Source organism: Schistocerca piceifrons, chromosome 8 (genome assembly GCF_021461385.2).
Source record: "Schistocerca piceifrons isolate TAMUIC-IGC-003096 chromosome 8, iqSchPice1.1, whole genome shotgun sequence".
NCBI classification, from domain to species: Eukaryota; Metazoa; Arthropoda; class Insecta; order Orthoptera; family Acrididae; genus Schistocerca; species Schistocerca piceifrons.
In genome coordinates, this window is record NC_060145.1 from 4,407,655 (window position 1) to 4,428,638 (window position 20,984).

Below are 20,984 nucleotides of genomic sequence, written 5' to 3' on the forward strand. Positions count from 1 at the left end.
CCAAGATCGAATTACGAAAAGAGAGAGAAGCAAACCGGCCGTGTCCCTTTCATGGAAACCATCTCGCCATATGCCTGGAGCGATTTAGGGAAAACACGACCACGTAACTACGGGCGGCCGGAAGGAGATTTGAACTGTCTGCCTCCCGAATGCGAGTCCACTGTGCTGACCACCGTGCCACCACGCTCTATTTGCGTAACCGATTAGAAGACAGAAATTGTGCACGGATCACATTAATTCTCTATTATTAAGTATGCCACAGGATGCGAAATGATGTTATAGAATTAACGCGCCACGAAAGGTGTTTCTTGCGAATTTGGCGAACTTTCTATCAACAACAAGAATGACTACAGATCACCCATTTGCTATAACTTCAGTGGAACAAAAACAGCCACCTTAAGTAGTAACTTGTCACAACATTCGTCAGTACAACCAAGGAAGACCCGCGAGAAAAGTTGTTCTCACTACTGTTCCAAATAAGATAGTCGCGAACAAGAAAAGGAAGAAATATAACGAAAGCAGCAGGCTATAAAACAAAATGTCAATTTTCGTTACAATTGTTAGACAATTTCATTTCACTTCGTACATATTTTATTTATTTATTCGTCCATAGACCATTTAGTACAATAGTAACGGACATATCAGATACACTACAGAAATAAAACACACATAAAAAAAAAACACTTCAAAACACGATAGGATTATGTGAGGGTAGGACAGAAAGACGGCCATGGCGTCACCAAAGAAACCATCCCAGCATTCACATTAGCAACTTGAGGAATCCATGGAAAACCCAAGTCAGGATGGTCGGACTGGGTATAACTCTCGTCTTCCCGAATGCAAGTCCAGGACATTAACACTGACTTTGACACTCGCCAGTGCATGATTGGAAGGGGAATCACACATACAGTACTTAACTGCATCAGCATATACGAGAATGCTGTGTCACGTTTGTATTAAGTTTTTATTCATGTAGCACTACACATGAAGTTTTACTACGTTGGGCAGCATATCTGAAAATGTGTAGGGCTACGTCTAGATGAAGTAAAACATACAGGAATTAAAAAGGTAAGACTCCGCTAAGCAAGTAGATTCAATTGGAAATAGGTTGCAGTAGACAAAATAGACTAACGTGGCGAGCTGCATGAAACGTCTTCCAACAGAAGAACACAACCCAGCTTTTAAGTCTTGACGCTGGTACGGCGCGCTGAAGCTAATTAAAGTTTATCATAAACTAGTCTTTCAGAGTGCGCTTTGGTAAGTGACCTCTGTATCTAACAACGACCACAATGTAATTTCTAACTTCAGACACGCTACAGTTCGCCGGGACACAATCTCTGCAAATATTTCGCGGCCGCTTCTCCGCGCTTGTCATAAATGCAGAACATAAACAAGTAAATTCATTGCTGAGAACAGCAAACAGAGAATATGAGTACTGCTCTTGTTTCTATGCCCGTAAAATATGTTCGCTTTTTCTGGAGGCGACTGTCTTCTGCATTTAAGCCGCCCAAGTAATGTTTAGCATTTTCGTTCCCCAGGAGTAATAACGAAAGAGGCTTTATGTAACTAACATTGAACAGTTGCTCAGTTCCGTATAAAGCTTCTGTCGAAGTGAGACTTGGCGAAAACACTTAAAAACCTACTGTCGCACTTTAGGGAGGGAAAATTAAGACATGAGTTACGCCTACCTGATACAATGAGGGCTTCGTTTGGTCCCACGGTGTAAATGTTTCCCATTTCTGTGATAATCCAATGAACACTTCACTTGACGAACTATATAACGATGTCTCGAGCACTACAGTTGCACGGCAAACCAGCTGCACATTCCACTTTACGCGAAAAATAACAACGCTGACAGATCCGCGCAGCCTTACCCGCAGTGATGCTTACCCGGCATGCAACGCTCGAACATTAGAAGCAAACCTATATCGATCGTTTGGTCGCAGTCTTCTGTTCGGTCCTTATTAACTAAATATAAATAACAAAGCCGTGATTGTTTTGAGCATTAATCTTTTCTAAAAATTCGCACAACAATGTTTCTTCCTACCATAAAAGTTATAATCAATTGCGAGATGTGTAGTGGCACTCACTCGGAACGTAACTATATAGTAGGCTGTGACTTCGCAGCTTGGTAGTAAGTTTCCGGTAACAGCCAATCACCAAAGCATCGTTAATCATAGGAAGTTGGGGAATTTGTGGTAGTTCGAGAGAGTGAGGAGGGAGTTCTGTCATACTGAGTCCAGAACGAGGTAATTGTATAAATATCATTAACTTCTTTGTGTGAATACAGAGGTTTATCACACCGTTATGTGGTTCGTGTTTTCCAAGTTGTGAAATTGACACTTATGCGAAAAGACAGGTTATTGTATGAAATTAACACTATTTAACGATTTGTGTTCACTTTTCTTTTGTTCTGAAACTTTAAAAAGATGCCTTTCCATATTAAAGTTCGGTAAGTAATTAATATCATCATGGAACAACACACACTCTTTCTCGCTAATATTTAAACTACCTGGTATTGTTTACATTGGTGTTGGCGCGTGCGTGTGTGTACAACCTACAGTGTCTGGTTATAGTTAAACAGTTGATGACACAATTATTCGTTTAAATTGTACACTGGACAACGAGAAAACTTTCAGGAATGATTTTCTAAGCGGAAGCACAGTAATTTGTCCGATTTCTGCGTATGTTCGTATTTAGATAGCTACAGTATATTAAAATACATATTAAACCGTAGTAATTGGTAATGAAATCGAGTAAAGTTGAGACCTAAATTGTTTCGTGTTATTATTTGTGCCAGATCAAAATACGTCTCGAGAATGTACACAAAACGCCAAAGTAAAAGTTATTTGAAATTTTCTTGTCTACCACATATAGTCTATTCTAAATAGTTAGTACGATGGCCGCAACAAGTTTTTAGAGTTCAGAGCTGAAGAAAGTTTATTACTAGGTGCTTTTGTTCGTGGGTTGTCTAAAATCATATAATTTTGCAAGATTCATTTTCTTTTTGCTTGACTCATCACTGGTGTGTGTGTGTGTGTGTGTGTGTGTGTGTGTGTGTGTGTGTGTGTGGTATTTATATATGATTTATACACATTTAAAATTGTTTTTACTTTCTTAGTGTGTGTTTTTAATGAGTGCCTAAAAGTCTCATGTGGTGTTAGAGAAAAATGCTGAAAATGACATGAGAAGATCAAGTAACTATTGAAGGGATACTGCACTGATTTGGAGAGAAATAGCTTAATGATATAACTTACTTGGCCAAAAGAAGGGAGAGGCTGGACACACTCTAAAATATTAGAGAATAGTTCATTCAGCATGGAGGGAACTGTGTGGTGTATATAAGTTGTAGAGGGAGACCATAGGTTGACTGCAGTAAGCAGTATCAACAGAGTTGCCACAAGTTCTGAAAATCGGGTAAATATCAGGGAATATCAAACATGTCTGGGAAAATTGGGAAAAAAAGCTCTGGAAAAATCTTGTTTTTATGAAATGGTCTGTTTACTGAGATGCCGTGCATCATCGCTGGCTGGGCATAGCTGAGTACATGCGCCGCTTCCTACACCTTCATTCTTATTACTTCTCCCCTCTACCACTCCCCGTAGCTTGCAGGCAGTGCTGCCACCACTTCTTGCCACTAGCCTAGCAGTTGCTGGCGAGAGGCAGGGAAGCGTGAGGAATCATTTGTTTGGATCTGATTCTCAGATATTGTTGATGCAGCAGCTGGGGATGCTTGTCATGTGTGCACGAGTTGTGTCTGAGTGATATTGTGCGTGCGTGTGCGTGCGCGCTCTCATTTTCTGGCAAAAGCTGTGGCCGAAAATTTGGTCCAGGTCACTGTGCGCCACCGTTTATTGGATTGTGTTTTATTTTCTGACCAGTGGTTGGCTAAATGGCTCTGAGCACTATGGGACTTAGCAGTCTGACCAGTGGTCCGCGGCTGACTTGCCGCCCATGTTTTATGTAAATGGCCAGCCAGTGACAATTCCCTGTGGCGTCCTTGACATTCCTTTCTCGTTTTCCTTAAGTTTTATTTTCTTATACAGCATTTTGCATCTTTTCCCACTTTCTTTGCAGGTATGCTTCCATTTTACTAAATTTGTCCACATTCGTTTCTTTTAATGTATGTCAGGGCACTGATGACATCGACGTTTAGTGCCCATAAGCCCCAAACACACACACACGCACACACACGCACACACACGCACACACACGCACACACACGCACACACACGCACACACACACACACACACACACACACACACACACACACACACACACACACACACACACGTGAGAATGTCATTGTCTTTCTACATGCTTGTCTGTGGCTCAGTGATCATCTTTACATTGAGTTTCTATCTATCCTCATTAATATTGATTCTCAGAGCATTTGCACAAGTTATCTGTTGCATGGCTTGATCACTGCTGTCTCATTTCGTCAACATGGTGTCTGTGATACATGAATACATGAGTGGACTTCCCATGACAGACCGCAACCGTAGGCCATTTCTGCAGGTATCTAACGGATCAGGCCTGCCGATCTGAAGCCTCTTCCCATTTAATCTTGTGTCACTGATCTGCCTGCAGGTCGGGTCTGTTTATGTGTAGTGTAATGTGGAAAATTTTCGTCGTTTATCCATGGACCCAGAACTGCAATGTTCCTCAGCAGGCCAGAGGCCAAGGGCGATTGTTTTTAGGTATTGCGACTGTCTCGCTGCAAATACATTATATAGTGTGATCTTTTATAAACATTTTATTTATTCTCATAAATTTTGGCACTACGAAAATAATTTATATATTTATTAGGAAGTATGGATGATAACAAGAACAAAATTGTGGCCATCATTGGAAGTTTGTAGGCTATGTACTCCCATATTTCTCAAAAGAAAATTCACACAGTACCCGTAAAATAATAGACACAACACAGTGGTAACATTTTATTGGTGATCACATATAGTTTTGGTTTACACAACTCTTCCCAGACTTCTTTCAAGAGGCCTACTTTTTTCTGAGGTTATTTCTGAAATCAGTGAACGTATTTTAAACCTGTCTTGCAACTCCAAGGAAATGCCTCTTTTTGTTTCCTTACATTGAAATAAAATTACAACAGTGGTCTTAATGAAATATATATACCATTTGGTTTGTTTTATCCATCTAAAAACAGTTCATTACAGAAGCCCTTACTTTGTCAACTCATATGTTTACTTACCATTGACATCTCAAAATTTATGCTAAAATTTGTCTTGAAATCAGTGAATTTCACTTGGGGAAACTTGTGGCAACCTTGATCAAGTATACATGGGTTTCAGAAGCTATGCAGAGATGTTAACAGGATATTCTGAAGGGAAAGCTCATATCTGCATAGTTTAGAGGAGCTGGTGTACAAGGAAGTGCTCAAAATAGAGGGGGGGGGGGGGGGGGGGGGAGAGAGAGAGAGAGAGAGAGAGAGAGAGAGAGAGAGAGAGAGAGAGAGAGAGTGTTTAGGTGTTTGGGAACTGCATAATAGAGTTTGCAGTTAGTTACAGGTTGATAATGATGGTTCATACAGGTAGATAATTGTCATAGCCGTATAACTCCTTTATAACTGCCTATGTATGAAATGGCCAATTGCACATCATGGTGCTGGAAAGGGGAGATATTAAATTCAACAGGTTTTCGTTACTGATTCAGATTATACAGTAAAAAGTGCTTAATTATCCTCTTCAGATCAGTGTAAACGAATCCTTTACACTGCACATAATTGAATTTATTTCGCTTCTTTTATTATGTAAACCATTTTATCCTGTGAACAGAAGAGACTGATAGTTCTTGTTTGATTGTGAGCAGGGATTGGGTAGGGGTGGGCTAGGATATTTCATGAGTTAGGTGGGTGATGGAATGATATTTTGTGTGATGACAGCTGATGTGTCTAGAACAATGAGGAGAGATAGTTGAGAAACTGAGATTCCAAGGTCTGGATAGTATTGGGTTTTAAGTGAACTGTTTAATTACTGATTTCCAATGGTGATGTGTTTGTTGGCATCATAAGAACAGGAAACCTATATCAGGACTAGCTTGATAGGATACTATCCATGTTTTGTAAAAGCTCTAGCAAGGTTATGGGCATTTTTTGGTAACTCCTGCTTACCACTCCATCTGGATTTAATAATTGGCTAATGTACTGAAGGATCAAAGTAAATAAGTGGCATGGTACTAGAGAATGTGATATTGCATTACCAATAGCAATTTTATTTGGCCAGTTTTGCATGAACTTTATTATGTCCTCTGAAACAGTGTGAAATACCAGATATTGACTTTGTCCTGTGACACGATGATGTTGTGTGTGTGTTTTCCCATACACACTCAAATGGAAAAATAACAGAAAACTGACCAGTTTTTGTGTGATATTGATAGAGCACTTACTCACGAAAGACAAAGCTCCCGAGTTGGAGTCTCGGTCTGGCACACAGTTTTAATCTGCCAGGAAGTTTCAGTTTTTGTGTGTATATTATTTTTTCAGTCAGTCTGTGCAATTCGGCATTTGTCACATACGGTACATGAATTATTAGTAGAAATGAGTCACTTTGCCATGGGTATGTCATGTCATTTGCATTTGAGAGATGGAGGTTCACATCACACTATGGCTATTTACATAAACTTTCACTACATTACAAACACCAGTCATGGCAATTGTTGCTTGAAAAAGAGACGTGATGTCTTCTTCCCACTCTTTGCACTCAATCTGACCTTCTCTACCTCTAGTGATCGTGTCGATGAGATATTGCCCTCCCCCCCCCCCCCCCCCCCCTCCTAAACACACACAAACACACACACACAAACACACACACACAAACACACACACACACAAACACACACACACACACAAACACACACACACACACACACACAAACACACAGTGTCATGCTAACATGTTTTGTGTATTTAAGTGTTCTCTATTATAGTGTTAAAATTTTGTCACCTCTGTGTGTTCTTGTGGCTATTATCTCATCAACCACACCCACACTACTTTTATATTGTAGCAAGTTATGACCTGATCTTCAGAGAGTGGTATATCTTTTGTTGTGCTCCATCTGTAATTACTTATTGCCAGTGGGACATTAAACCATAATCTTCTTTCCTTTTGAGTAAAATCAAACACTGGAAACTTCAGGCAGGAATATCAGCAATGTAGGAAAAGATAGATTGCTGCCTACCGTAAAGAAGATGCAGTAAGTTGCAGACAGGCACAATTAAGGCACTTACATAAAGCTTTTGGCCACAACCTTCCTCTCTGATGGTTCCATCTACACCTCTGTCAACATTAAATCCACCAGCCCTCAACAGTATCTGCATTTCGACAACTGTCATCTTTTTCACACCAGAAAATCCCTGCCGCACAGCCTGGACACCTGAGGATGGCAGATCTGCAGTGACAAGAATGCCCTTCTTGGTATGCTGAGGGGTCTCACCAAGGTCTTCACAGACCTATCCCCAGACCTAGTCCACAAACAGATCTCTCATACCACTTCCCCTCACACCCCAAATCATCCCATCACCCCTAAGGACCAGCCACAGAGGAGTGTCCCCTTCATCATGCAGTACGACCCGAAGTTGAACAACTGAACTACATCCTTCACCAGGGCTTTGTGTACCTATCATCTTGCCCTGAAATGGAGGACATCGTACCCGAGAAACTTTCCACACTTCCTAAAGTTGTGTTGCATCACCCATCCAACCTTTTCAATATCCTATTCACCCTTATGCCACTCACAATCCCAGCCCCTTGCCATAAGCATCATATCACTGTGGAAGGCCCAGGTGCAAAACCTGCCCAATCCATCCAGCACTTCCTATTCCAGTCCTGCCACAGGTTTATCCCACCCCTTCAGGGGCCAGGCCACCTGTGAAAGCAGCCAAGTCATTTACCAGCTCTGCTGCAGTAATTGCACAGCTTTTTATATATGGTATGACTACCAACCAGCTGTCCACCAGGATGAACAGCCACCGCCAAACTGGGGCTCAAAGCAAAGTAGACAACCCTTGTGGCACAACATGCAGCTGAACATACCACACTTGATTTCAGTGACTGCTTGACCACCCAGGCCATCTGTATCCTTCCCTCCACCACCAGCTTTTTTGAACGGCGCAGATTGGAGTTACCTTCACAATGCATTCTCTGCTCCTGTAATTATCTCAGCCTGAACGTATGGTAACATGCTGTCCCCACACCCTTTACCCAACAGTTTCAACATGTTCTGTGCCGTATGTCTGATTCTGTTTATTTGCCACCCTATGCCAATGCACGCACCAATCTTTTGCTGCTCCTCTCTTTTTTTGCTCCTTTTGTCCCCCAACTCCCTACCCTACAACCTCCTGACGCTGCACCTGTTGGCATTCTAGGCCCTACAGACTCTACCAGAAAACATTCGTCAATCTCCCCACCCGTACACTATATGTGCATGAGATGTGTTTGACTGTGTATGACTGGTGTGTGTTTCTCTTTCTGATGAAGGCTGTGGCTGAAAGCTTTATGTAAGCGTATTTTAATTGTGCCCGTCTGCAACTTAATGTATCTTCTTTAGGGTAAGTAGCAATCTGTCTTTTTCTCCATTGGTGATATTCATTTTGATCAGATAATAGCTGAAGCAACTGGGTTTCTAAAGTCCATCTTATTGCCTGTTTACATTACTTTCTGTTGCCAGGGTAAGGGTACAAAAGTAACTGGGCCTTTTTCACTTCTTGAAGCAATTACTAGAGTTCCTAAAGTCTTTAATTTCAATCGGAATATTCATATTTTGTCGTGCATGCTGCTACCAGTGGCGCACAAATCTGCCAGAGCCACAAGAGTCAGTGCCTATGAGCTGAGTGCTTCTAAGTGTCAGATACTGGCATCATTCTTATCTTATGCATCAGTATTATAATCATTATGCTGATCATGTACCGGCAGAGTCATCAGGTCAAGATTGTTATTCAGAAATCTGTTTGTGCATTTTTGCCTTCAGATATGCTGTTCAAGAAATAAGAGCTTGAAGTGTGGACATATATATGACTGTTGTAGAGGATATTGATTACATGATTACTTGAGATTACATTAAGTGCTTGCATTAACAGCAACAGAACATTGTTTATCTGTATGCTTCATGAACACAGGAAAGTTAGATTTCATTGTTACTCCTTTATTTTCTTACAGATAACTCTGTTGGAGACATGTCGGAGTCCAGTGATTTGGATCGTCAGATAGAGCAACTTAAGAAATGTGAAATAATAAAAGAATCTGAAGTGAAAGCACTTTGTGCCAAAGCCCGAGAAATCTTGGTGGAAGAAAGCAATGTTCAGAGAGTTGATTCCCCAGTAACAGTAAGAAAATTCACATTAAGAAATTTCTAATTTTTTTTTTTTTTTTTTTTTTTTTTTTTTTTTTTTAGCCTGTGGAAGTTGAGCAGTTTAATTTTTACAGTGTGTGTGAGATATAAGATTATTCTTTGTATTGAGTATAATTTGTAGGCTCCATGAGCTCTTGTTGTAAATTGTACTTTCTATTTTCGTTTTTCTGTCACAGGTATGTGGTGATATACATGGACAGTTTTACGATCTGAAAGAACTATTTAAAGTTGGTGGTGATGTTCCTGAAACAAATTATCTTTTTATGGGTGACTTTGTTGATAGAGGTTTCTACAGTGTGGAGACATTCTTATTGCTTTTGGCATTGAAGGTAAACTATTTATACATTGTTTCATATAAACAAAAAAATTTGCTGCCGATGTAATTGTTTGATGACCTTACCAGAAAGACCTTGGTTGACAGATTAAGTTTGTTAAATTTGTTACTTTACTACTAACAGACTGCAGTTTGCAGAAAAAATATTTTTACACTGGATGTGGATGGTCAGGCAGGGTGATAAATCTTGTGTCCAGGTGGAAGTAGTTCTGTAATCTGTCAGCAAACTGAAGTACAAACAGCAGTTGTGATGGGGAAGATATTCCCAGAAGAATGCTTAAACTGCCGTACAGTAAGACTAAGATCTAATTTGCTGTCTAGCAGTACAGTGCAGTGTGCTGTGATTTACATAGCTCCTGTTCATGAACATTTTGTGCTTTAGTTTATTAGTTACCATTTTTTTTCCCTCAATGAAGTGTTCACACATATAGTGAAAATAGACATTGCCTGAGCTGTGCACTGCAGAATGGTTGTTATAATGCTTTAGAAATCTGTAGATGCTCCTTGTCATGTAGCTAGGTAGGCAGAGTAAGGGAAATCACCTGCTCTCTCTTCAGTTTACAGACAGACTATAACACTGTCTGCTTACATGGCTTCTCACATTTATTATTATTATTATTATTATTATTATTAGTATATGGCTGTAGCTGTCAGTAGAATAAAGGTTTTTAATTGATGTCATTTTTCTTTTATAGAGAAAAATATCACTTTACAATTTTTTACAGACTGTGGACTGCAGTTCAAAGAAATTATTCAAAAGTGATATTCAGGTCATTATTGATCCATCTATGATACATCTTATGAATTTAGGGCCATTTTGGGATCACTCTATAGAGTGATTCGGTAATTATTGTAAACAGATGCTCTGAGTTTTCAGTGAATCTACACAACACGAGAGTTGCGTGTACAAACATTTGTTGTGCACTCAAAATTTTGCTTTCAGTAGTAGGAAATGTGCGGTGTCAGTCATTATTTACATACAGCATATTATGGCATTGCCTTAGATTGTAGACTCGTCTTCTTGAATGTATTAATTTGTCATTTCTGTAAAGGAACTTGTACACATTCTTCATCGGCATTTACAGTCAGCATTTAATTCAGTTGCGACAGTCTGTGGAAGAGTTTCTTATTTCAGTTACACCCGAATAACAGGGTGATCCATAGCTCAGTTTGACTAATACTTCTATCTCTGATATTATTACAGGATTTGCTAATTGTAGCTAAACTTGCTAAGATATGGTTTAAGGATCGTAAAAGGAAGTTGTGTGCGTGTAAGTAATATGGAGACAATAGAGGGTTTAAATTAGATTGTGTAAGTGTAAGACAGAGGTTTAAGAACAAAATCTTAAACTACAAAATATTTCCAGGAGCAGATGCGGACTCTGACCAGATTGTGTTACATGAAATATAGACAAAAGCTGAAGAAACTATAGAAATCTTCTAGATACCAAGTAGTGGCTGCAGAAGACCAACACAAGACCCAGTAGAAATCATTGGGTAACACTTGAAATATACAAGCTACTCAACAAAAGAGAAAATAATAAAACTGGACCAGGCAAAAGGGAATACAGGGATCAAAAAATGAGATCGACAGAAAATTTAAAGTTATAAACCAGTACTTGGATGAGGAGAAATGCAGATCTGGAGAAGCCTGACTGTGCGAAATATGAATACTGCATACAGAAAAATTAAGCGTACTTCTGCAGGAAAGAGAATCATGAACATAAGAGTGCAAATGGCAAGTCAGTACTCGGAAAAGGAAAGACAGCTGTAAGGTAGAATGAATATACACAAAGTCAGTGCAAAGAAAAGGTACTCAAAGACAACAAAGGCTAAACATAATATTATCATTTCCTAGCTGCACCTTTGCAGTTTTCTAGTGGCTGTTGTCTACAGCAGAGTTAGTATTCTGGGAAGGAAATTCTCTCCTGCCTAGAGTTGGTTGGCCTGTCTTTCCCTAATCGTGCTAATTAGGTTGTGTAGGAGACATGAGAGGCTGGCTTAAGGGTAAGCAATTTTCTCCAAGGCAACAGGTCTTCATCATCACCTATTGAAAACAAACTCTTGAAAATTGGATGAAGGCAGGAATGTTAAAACAGTTTCGAGGGACAGTTTTAGAGCTTGCAATATCTGTGAGCTCAACCGTCCTTGGGTATAGAAGTTGTGTGTTCTCGCGGACTAAGGTGGTGTTTTAGAGTGTATTTCTCAGTTGGGAGTAAGTGAGCAACCGAGTTATTTCTTGTAGTATGGAAAATAGAGGTAATTCAAAAGTGTCGATGTTTAACAAATTCCTGTTTTGTTGTGGAGATAATAAGAGGAGGTTCCTAGGAACCAGTTGGAGACAGTGTATGAACTATTAGCACTGTTAAATTTTCCAGTCCAGAGGTCAAATCTTGAAATCTTCCTGGGAGTAGTTACAACTCAGCTACAGAATTTTAATTATTGCCATTCTAGTAGGGAGAAGTTTAATCCTATTTTGTGAGTTAGTTGTGCTGGTGACCCTCGGTTATACAAATTTTACAAGTCTAGCTCTGCAGAGAATTCATTCGGTTCCACCAATAAATGTTTATGATTAAATCTACAGAGTAGTGCATTGGGTGTTGTCTTGAGCATTGCACATAGTTCAGAGTGCATGGACTCTGGCCACAGACACAACTGAGATTTGTGTGTTGATATGGAACTTCAAAGGACAAATGAAATGAACGTTCCATAGAAAGTGGATGAGTAGAAGTCCAGATGCAGTCAAAAAGATTCCGACAGAGCACTGAAAGATGTAAGTTGATGTGGCGCGTGTAGTCCCTCGGAACCATTAAGACCCTTTGGAAAACGAACCCTGAGAAAACTATTTCACCTAGTAAGCAAGATGTGAGAGGTGCAGAACACCCTTAGATGTAAAAAAAAAGAATGTAACCATTCCAGTTCCATAGACAGCAGATATAAGTGTGAATATTACCAAACCATAAGTTTAATAAGTTATGCTCGCACAAATAATTCTTTAAACCTGCCTTTATTGTATTGTTACTGGTCTCCAGGTTTCTGATTCAGCTGTTCCACCTGTGCATCGTTACTTCTAACCAGGTGTTCAAACGTTTCTTCTATTGGTGCCATTTTAATGCCCTTTAGTTTAGCTTGTGCTCTGATCAGTATAAAATTCCACTCAGTAAGTACCTCTCATCCAAAGATTGCTGAAATGGTCTAACCGGGTGCTGCTTGTTACAGGAATAACGGCTACATGGTCAACAGATAAAACTTTTGATACTTTATCTCTGCTAGTCTGTTTCCTTTATATACATATCTTGAATGGCTTAAATGACTGTTCTTACAGTCACCAAAATAAACAGAAAAACAGGTGTTGACTCTGTATTCAATCATTCCATCTTTTAATGAAAAACTGTGGAATTGGATTTAGATGTAGCATGTGAGTAAAACAAGCATTGTATGTAGTAATGGTGCACTCGCACAATAAATTTATTTGGTCGAGTGACATGCAGTTTGCTTAATGTTCCTCACACCCATACTCTTGCTCCTACAGTAAGTTGAAGCAGTGATAATTGTGTGCTGTAATGATTGTGTATAACATTCATGAATTCTGAAAGCAAAGTTCGTAGGTTTGTTACCATTTGACTTCCACTGGACAGTCAAAGTAAGCTTTTCATATAACTCATGAATAGAGTCCACGTAACTCCACACTCCATGCAACACAGTTTGTTCACCTTCTGCTAGACAGATTCATATTAATCTCATCAGTTATTCAATTTTTTCAAAACCACACTCCATCTACTTTCTGTCACTACATGATTGTGGTTCTTTCTCTCTTCTTCTTTATGGATAATCTTCACCCAAAAATTAATTCCTTCTTTTCTTGTCCTGTCAATAGATATGCCTCTTCTCTTCTGGAGCTGTCTCCAAAGAATATTTTGCATGCTTTATGTTCAGTTAAGATATCGCCAATACATCCCGCCGAGATGCCATTGCTCAGCCCCTCTGATAAAATTCTTTGTTGTGTCTGGAAGTATTCCAAAACCGCTCCACTTTCTCTTCTTGTTACAGTAACCTCAACACTAAAACCAATCCTCCATTAACATATTTCCATTACTTACACCATATTTCCACCCCACGTGAACTGTCTCCACTGTTGTTTAATTACATAGAGGTCAATTTTTGTCCTGCTGGACATAGTACTTCATATGCATACACACACAAAAGTTCTGTTAATAATTCACAATACATTTAAAAATAAGATTACACATTTTTAAATATACGTGCTCTATTTTAACATTTTTATGAAAGAAAAGCCAATAAAACATCAATCACATCAACATTAAAACCATAGACAATAAATGAGGCAAAGAATACTATTCAAATCAAACTACGTTTGCTGCAGACGAGAAAATATAGAGGACATGTATTTTTAGTGTTGTAAACTATATGAAAAATGGATCTGTGGCCCAAAATCTTTTGTTACTATGTCATGTTTATATAGCTGCATAAATGTTAAAGTACAGTTGCCTAGTCATAAGCAGATTAATGCATTTATGATTCTTGTTTCTATTTCACTACAGGTTAGATACCCCGATCGCATAACCCTCATTCGAGGTAATCACGAATCGAGGCAGATCACTCAAGTTTATGGATTCTATGACGAATGCTTAAGAAAATATGGAAGTGTGACTGTCTGGAGATACTGCACTGAAATATTTGACTATTTAAGCCTTTCTGCTATTATTGATGGGAAGGTAAGCAGGAAAAGTTTGCTGCGGAATCCATCTTTAGAATGTTCACAGGTTTTAGTATTAAAGTGTTTCCTGATAAGTGTTCTGTAAATATGCATACAAATTAATGTAATTGATAGCAGGCTGTTCTAGCCAAGGGCCAATTGACATAGGGATGGGTGAACAGTAACTCACAGTCATCAGGTGACGAGGTTGTAGCATATCCCACCATACTGCACTGGACGAGTGCAGGGTGGCCAGGTGGCTCCTGCATGCACAGAATGCTTCCAGAAGGGCCACCTGATGGGTGGCCTCTACTAGCTGCATCTGTCAGAGAGCAAGCAGAGGGGTGCTTGCACCTTAAGAGCAGGCTAAATTAAAGTCGTATGTTGGTGCATAGAACCCACGGTAATAAGATGCTTGAAGTTCTCTGATGTGGTAGCTCTGATTCGTATATATCACGCTTTGAGGCAGCGAGTTGTGAAGCATAGTAAAGACGAATGTCTGTAGAAGTTTAAATGCAATATTGGAAATGTGTGTTACTGTTTGCACAACCACCTGAGTCAAGACTCGTGTCAAAGCTCTGTAACATTTGAGCAAATGGTGTGTCTTGTGTGTCTTGGTAAAGGCACACTATTGCTGTTGAAGAAACTAAGAGAATAACTTTAGAAGTGACTAGATCATCCTTAGTTTTCATACTTGGGAAGGTACATGACAGTAACACGCAATTTATTGTATTGTTAAAATACAGTGTACTCCCAATTGTTAAGGGTAATTTTGGGAGAAGATGCACAAATAACCGAAAAACATGAATAACAGATCTTCAAACCTGTATTCTTTGTTCAAAAGCTTATCCAAGTTTTGTGCATAGTTACTGTAAGCCAGTTTTTCTTATATAGAGAGTGATGGTCTGCTTCTGAGAGAAGTTGACATTTTTTTTCTCACAACATTTTGAATTTGTCATTGTACTGAACACCCCTCTGGCCCATATGATCTAGAAGAGTGTCAATGCATTACAGTGACTGATAAGGTCACTGTCTTGATCCCCACTTTCACATTTACTGTCCTCTTTGTTATGTTGTGAAGAAGTGCTGAAAATTTTGGCATCACTCGTGTACTGGAAGCTGGGTTCACATGGATCGATCTGCAGCTGCTCATTAAGTTTTCTTCATTGACATCTTCAAAACCGTTTAAACCCTTTGCCAAATGTATTATTTGTGCAGTTGTTACTTCATCATCACTGAAACCCTGAAAATTATTTTCTTCTATACCTGGAAGTATTTTCCTACAGGATCAAACTAGTGAATGTGGTTTGACTTCCTGCCAGGCATCATAAATCTTGTGTATGGCATCTAGCTCTGCCAACTACTTCCAGAACGCCACCAAATCATCCTCATCAACTAGCATTCTTAGAAGATCAATCCAGTGGTACTGCTTCACCGTTGTGATTATGCTGTGCCCCACTAGCTGTATAATGGCAGTCGTGTTAGGCGGTAAAAACTTAGCTACGATGAGATTATCATCAAATACGGGAATGCTCTCGTTGATATGTGAAGGGGCAGTATCAGGCAAATAGAATAGCCTTCTGTAACAATCCTTTCTCGTCTAGAGGTCACTGAACTTATGGTACAAAATGGATGTGAACCAGTTTTTTAAAATTTTGCTATCCATCCGTGCTCATTTTTGGTTGTAAGAATGGACAAGAAGATCCTTAGTTGTGATATCGTTGAATGCCTTTTTTTTTCCTCTCGTACATTAGTAGCTTCACTCCGTGGCTCCCAGAAGCATTAGCTGTGCACAGAATTGCAATGTGTTCTTTAGTCAACTTACATCCAGGACCAAGCAGGTCACTCTTAAAAGCAAGGATTCTGGTTGCTGGACCACTTTCATCTGCACTATAAATTCAGTCTAGGGTCAAATTTCTTCTTCCATACATTTTTGAAACTCTTCCCAGAAGAAATCAGCTGCCATGACATTTGGACCTAGCCATTCTCCATGCACTGTAGGTTTCTGAATCCCGTGACATTTTTTGAAACTGGTTAACAGTCGAGATAAGGCATTAAATTCTCCCTCAAACCCTAGAGCTTCATGAATAAATTTATCTTTTTCAGCACACATCATGCCTAAAACAGTTACACCTTCTGCTCATTTTTGGTGATTACATTTGCAAAAGAGCAGAATGTAATTTGTTAGATGTAGGCCTCTTCATGCTCTTTTGTGCAGTAGGTCAACAACTAAATTGCATTTCCTGACAAAATAGTTTCTGCTTATTATTTTTAATCTCCTGCACAGTCTGCATTCCGATCAGCACTTGTACAGCAATTTCCCCCTTGTCAAATCTTTCAATTAATTCTAATTTTTGTTTTATTGTTGACATATGTTTCTTCCATTTCTTCATCATATCTCTTAAAAATTTCTTTTAACTAGCTCCTTTGACTCTTTCATGGCGATTAACGTCAGTAAACTGAGATTGTTCTCAATTTACGCAGGACCGGCTGACCACTAACAATATGAAAAGTAATGTGTCGTCACACAGTGGTCATTTTAACAGTGAAAATACCATTTACTGTCACTCAGTGGATTGTTCATTTCCATTTGGTAGAGAAGAATATTGCACATCTTTCGTTCTTATGCTTGAATAATCCTCAGAACAGATAATCTGCACACGAATAATCAAGGGAGTACACTGTATTCAATCAATTCAGTCAATTATGCAGTCATAGGCCATTGATACAATCCAAAAAGTAATGGGTGGAATTCATACAAGGAAAGGAGAGGAACATTTAATCACTTTTTTTCCTTCCTTTTCTTTCTTTATTTCTTTCTTTAAAGATAGTTTAAGAGCAGGATAGGTAACTATGTCATTGATGTTAGCAGTTTTTCATTTTTGCCTTTGCATGATATTCAAAACCTGATTGTAGTTTTTGTGAAAAGTTTATTTTGTTGGTGCAGTGAACTGATGAGAGAAAAATTTGTTGTACTAAAGCTCGTTGCACACTATTTCAATAGGACTCTGCCTGATTTTCAAACAATGAAGTTGGCTGTTAATTATCATGGAGAAACTAGTGTGTACGATTGCCTGTGTTTACCTTTAGTGCCCAGATAATAGCTGTGTCACAAGGTAGTGAAGACAAGTCATTGGGTGCAAAGTAATCCACTTCTTACTTACGTTTCTGTGTCATATGCTGTAATTGATGGTGATTTTAGCTCAGCAAATGCCAAATCACTTCCTTGTGCATTGCTGTGCAGGAGCCACTGGCTCCAAAAGATCACAAATTTCAATATTTTTATGTGTGTTTCCTCCTGACCCTGCTTGGTGAGAGATTTATTTTTATCTACCCAGTCATATTACATTTTCAAAAATTGATTATTTTCATGGCTATCTGTAAAGTGTAATATGATTAAAAATACCCCTATATATTTTGTATTGAACCAGAGGCTCTCGTCCGATATTTATGTTACAAGAAGTTGAAAATAGGTTTTTATCATTTACATTCATGTTTGTTTAGATTTTCTGTGTGCATGGAGGACTTTCACCATCAATACAGACCCTTGACCAAATAAGGACAATAGATAGGAAACAAGAAGTACCTCATGATGGACCTATGTGTGATTTGCTGTGGTCAGACCCAGAAGGTAAGATGTTAGTTCTTGCTGTTTTCCATACATTTTATTGTAAGACTGACTTGTTAAAAATATACATATTAACACACACAAAACTCTTTTTTTTTTTTTGCACATCCACAAAAATATTTTCATCTTCAAAGTCCTCCTTTTCAGAACTAATTAAATTTTCAACTTCTTGATCTTCAACATGCTTGAAAACTACAAAGCCTCTAGGATAGCAAAGTGTGTTTGAACATGTGATTTATTTGCATCTGGTGTTTACGACTTTGTAAAACAAATTGTTGCTCTATTTGTCTCTATTATGGCCTGGAAGAAGCATATTTAGTTGCTGCTAATTGGGCAGTTCAGGTGTCAGGTGCACTTAATATACTTTCAAACCAATGAAAACCTCTTAGCACAATGAAACGAGTGTAAACGGTGTGCTATATGTGTTAAACAGAGTGTTAGCAATATTGCCAATGATATGCTGTGCTCAGACTTGTGGTTCAAAGCACTGAAGAATCTAAGGTGACAAAATAAATTCTACACACAGATACAGAATATTTTGGAATTGTGGTATTCTTCCGGTTGTTCTATGCTGTTAATGTTCCCATTTAATGCACAATATTTTAATGACGGTCAACCATCTTCTTCAGGTGCTGATTTTTGCTGTTACATGTCATTGCTTCTTGGACTCCGATTAGAATATGAACTATATAGGTCTCACCATGGACCTTGCCGTTGGTGGGGAGGCTTGCGTGCCTCAGCGATACAGATAGCTGTACCGTAGGTGCAACCACAATGGAGGGGTATCTGTTGAGAGGCCAGGCAAACACGTGGTTCCTGAAGAGGGGCGGCAGCCTTTTCAGTAGTTGCAGGGGCAACAGTCTGGATGATTGACTGATCTGGCCTTGTAACACTAATGAAAACGGCCTTGCTGTTCTGGTACTGGGAACGGCTGAAAGCAAGGGGAAACTACAGCCGTAATTTTTCCCGAGGGCATGCAGCTTTACTGTATGATTCAATGATGATGGCGTCCTCTTGGGTAAAATATTCCGGAGGTAAAATAGTCCCCCATTCGGATCTCCGGGCGAGGACTACTCAAGAGGACGTCGTTATCAGGAGAAAGAAAATCGGCGTTCTACGAATCGGAGCGTGGAATGTCAGATCCCTTAATCGGGCAGGTAGGTTAGAAAATTTAAAAAGGGAAATGGATAGGTTAAAGTTAGATATAGTGGGAATTAGTGAAGTTCGGTGGCAGGAGGAACAAGACTTTTGGTCAGGTGATTACAGGGTTATAAATACAAGATCAAATAGGGGTAATGCAGGAGTAGGTTTAATAATGAATAAAAAAATAGGAGTGCGGGTTAGCTACTACAAACAGCATAGTGAACGCATTATTGTGGCCACGATAGACACGAAGCCCACACCTACTACAGTAGTACACAAGTTTATATGCCAACTAGCTCTGCAGATTACGAAGAAATTGAAGAAATGTATGACGAAATAAAAGAAATTATTCAGATAGTGAAGGGAGACGAAAATTTAATAGTCATGGGTGACTGGAATTCGGTTGTAGGAAATGGGAGAGAAGGAAACATAGTAGGTGAATATGGATTGGGGGGTAGAAATGAAAGAGGAAGCCGCCTGGTAGAATTTTGCACAGAGCACATCTTAATCATAGCTAACACTTGGTTCAAGAATCATAAAAGAAGGTTGTATACATGGAAGGAGCCTGGAGATACTGACAGATTTCAGATAGATTATATAATGGTAAGACAGAGATTTAGGAACCAGGTTTTAAATTGTAAGACATTTCCAGGGGCAGATGTGGACTCTGGCCACAATCTATTGGTTATGAACTGTAGATTAAAACTGAAGAAACTGCAAAAAGGTGGGAATTTAAGGAGATGGGGCCTGAATAAACTGACTAAACCAGAGGTCGTACAGAGTTTCAGGGAGAGAGTAAGGGAACAAATGGCAGGAATGGGGGACAGAAATACAGAAGAAGAAGAATGGGTAGCTTTGAGGGATGAAGTGGTGAAGGCAGCAGAGCATCAAGTAGGTAAAAAGACAAGGGCTAGTAGAAATCCTTGGGTAACAGAAGAAATATTTAATTTAATTGATGAAAGGAGAAAATATAAAAATGCAGTAAATGAAGCAGGCACAAAGGAATACAAACGTCTCAAAAATGAGATCGACAGGAAGTGCAAAATGGCTAAGCAGGGATGGCTAGAGGATAAATGTAAGGATGTAGAGGCTTATCTCACTAGGGGTAAGATAGATACTGCCTACAGGAAAATTAAAGAGACCTTTGGAGAAAAGAGAACCACTTGTATGAATATCAAGAGCTCAGATGGAAACCCAGTTCTAAGCAAAGAAGGGAAAGCAGAAAGTTGGAAGGAGTATATAGAGGGTCTATACAAGGGCAATGTGCTTGAGGACAATATTATGGAAACGGAAGAGGATGTAGATGAAGATGAAATGGGAGATATGATACTGCGTGAAGAGTTTGACAGAGCACTGAAAGACCTGAGTCGAAACAAGGCCTCGGGAGTAGACAACATTCCATTAGAACTACTGACAGCCTTGGGAGAGCCAGTCCTGACAAAACTCTACCATCTGGTGAGCAAGATGTATGAGACAGGCGAAATACCCTCAGACTTCAAGAAGAATATAATAATTTCAATCCAAAAGAAAGCAGGTGTTGATAGATGTGAAAATTACCAAACTATTAGTTTAATAAGTCACAGCTGCAAAATACTAACACGAATTCTTTATAGACGAATGGAAAAACTGGTAGAAGCTGACCTCGGGGAAGATCAGTTTGGATTCCATAGAAATGTTGGAAAACGTGAGGCAATACTGACTTTACGACTTGTCTTAGAAGAAAGATTAAGGAAAGCCAAACCCATGTTTCTAGCATTTGTAGACTTAGAGAAATGTTTTGACAATGTTGAGTGGA

At 39.2% G+C, this 20,984-nt stretch overlaps 1 protein-coding gene across 1 annotated transcript in view; it reads left to right on the plus strand.

Annotated features, from left to right (window-relative positions):
* The first annotated feature begins 2,093 nt into the window (after nt 1-2,093).
* Nucleotides 2,094-20,984, plus strand: part of LOC124711326 (serine/threonine-protein phosphatase 4 catalytic subunit) — a 42,534-nt gene continuing 23,643 nt past the window's right edge. Inside the window, exons 1-5 of the mRNA XM_047241346.1 lie at nt 2,094-2,249; nt 9,175-9,341; nt 9,544-9,696; nt 14,264-14,437; nt 17,923-18,049. Of these exons, the coding sequence (XP_047097302.1) occupies nt 9,192-9,341; nt 9,544-9,696; nt 14,264-14,437; nt 17,923-18,049 (604 nt within the window). The 5' untranslated portion in view covers nt 2,094-2,249; nt 9,175-9,191. The remainder of the gene's footprint in view (nt 2,250-9,174; nt 9,342-9,543; nt 9,697-14,263; nt 14,438-17,922; nt 18,050-20,984) is intronic.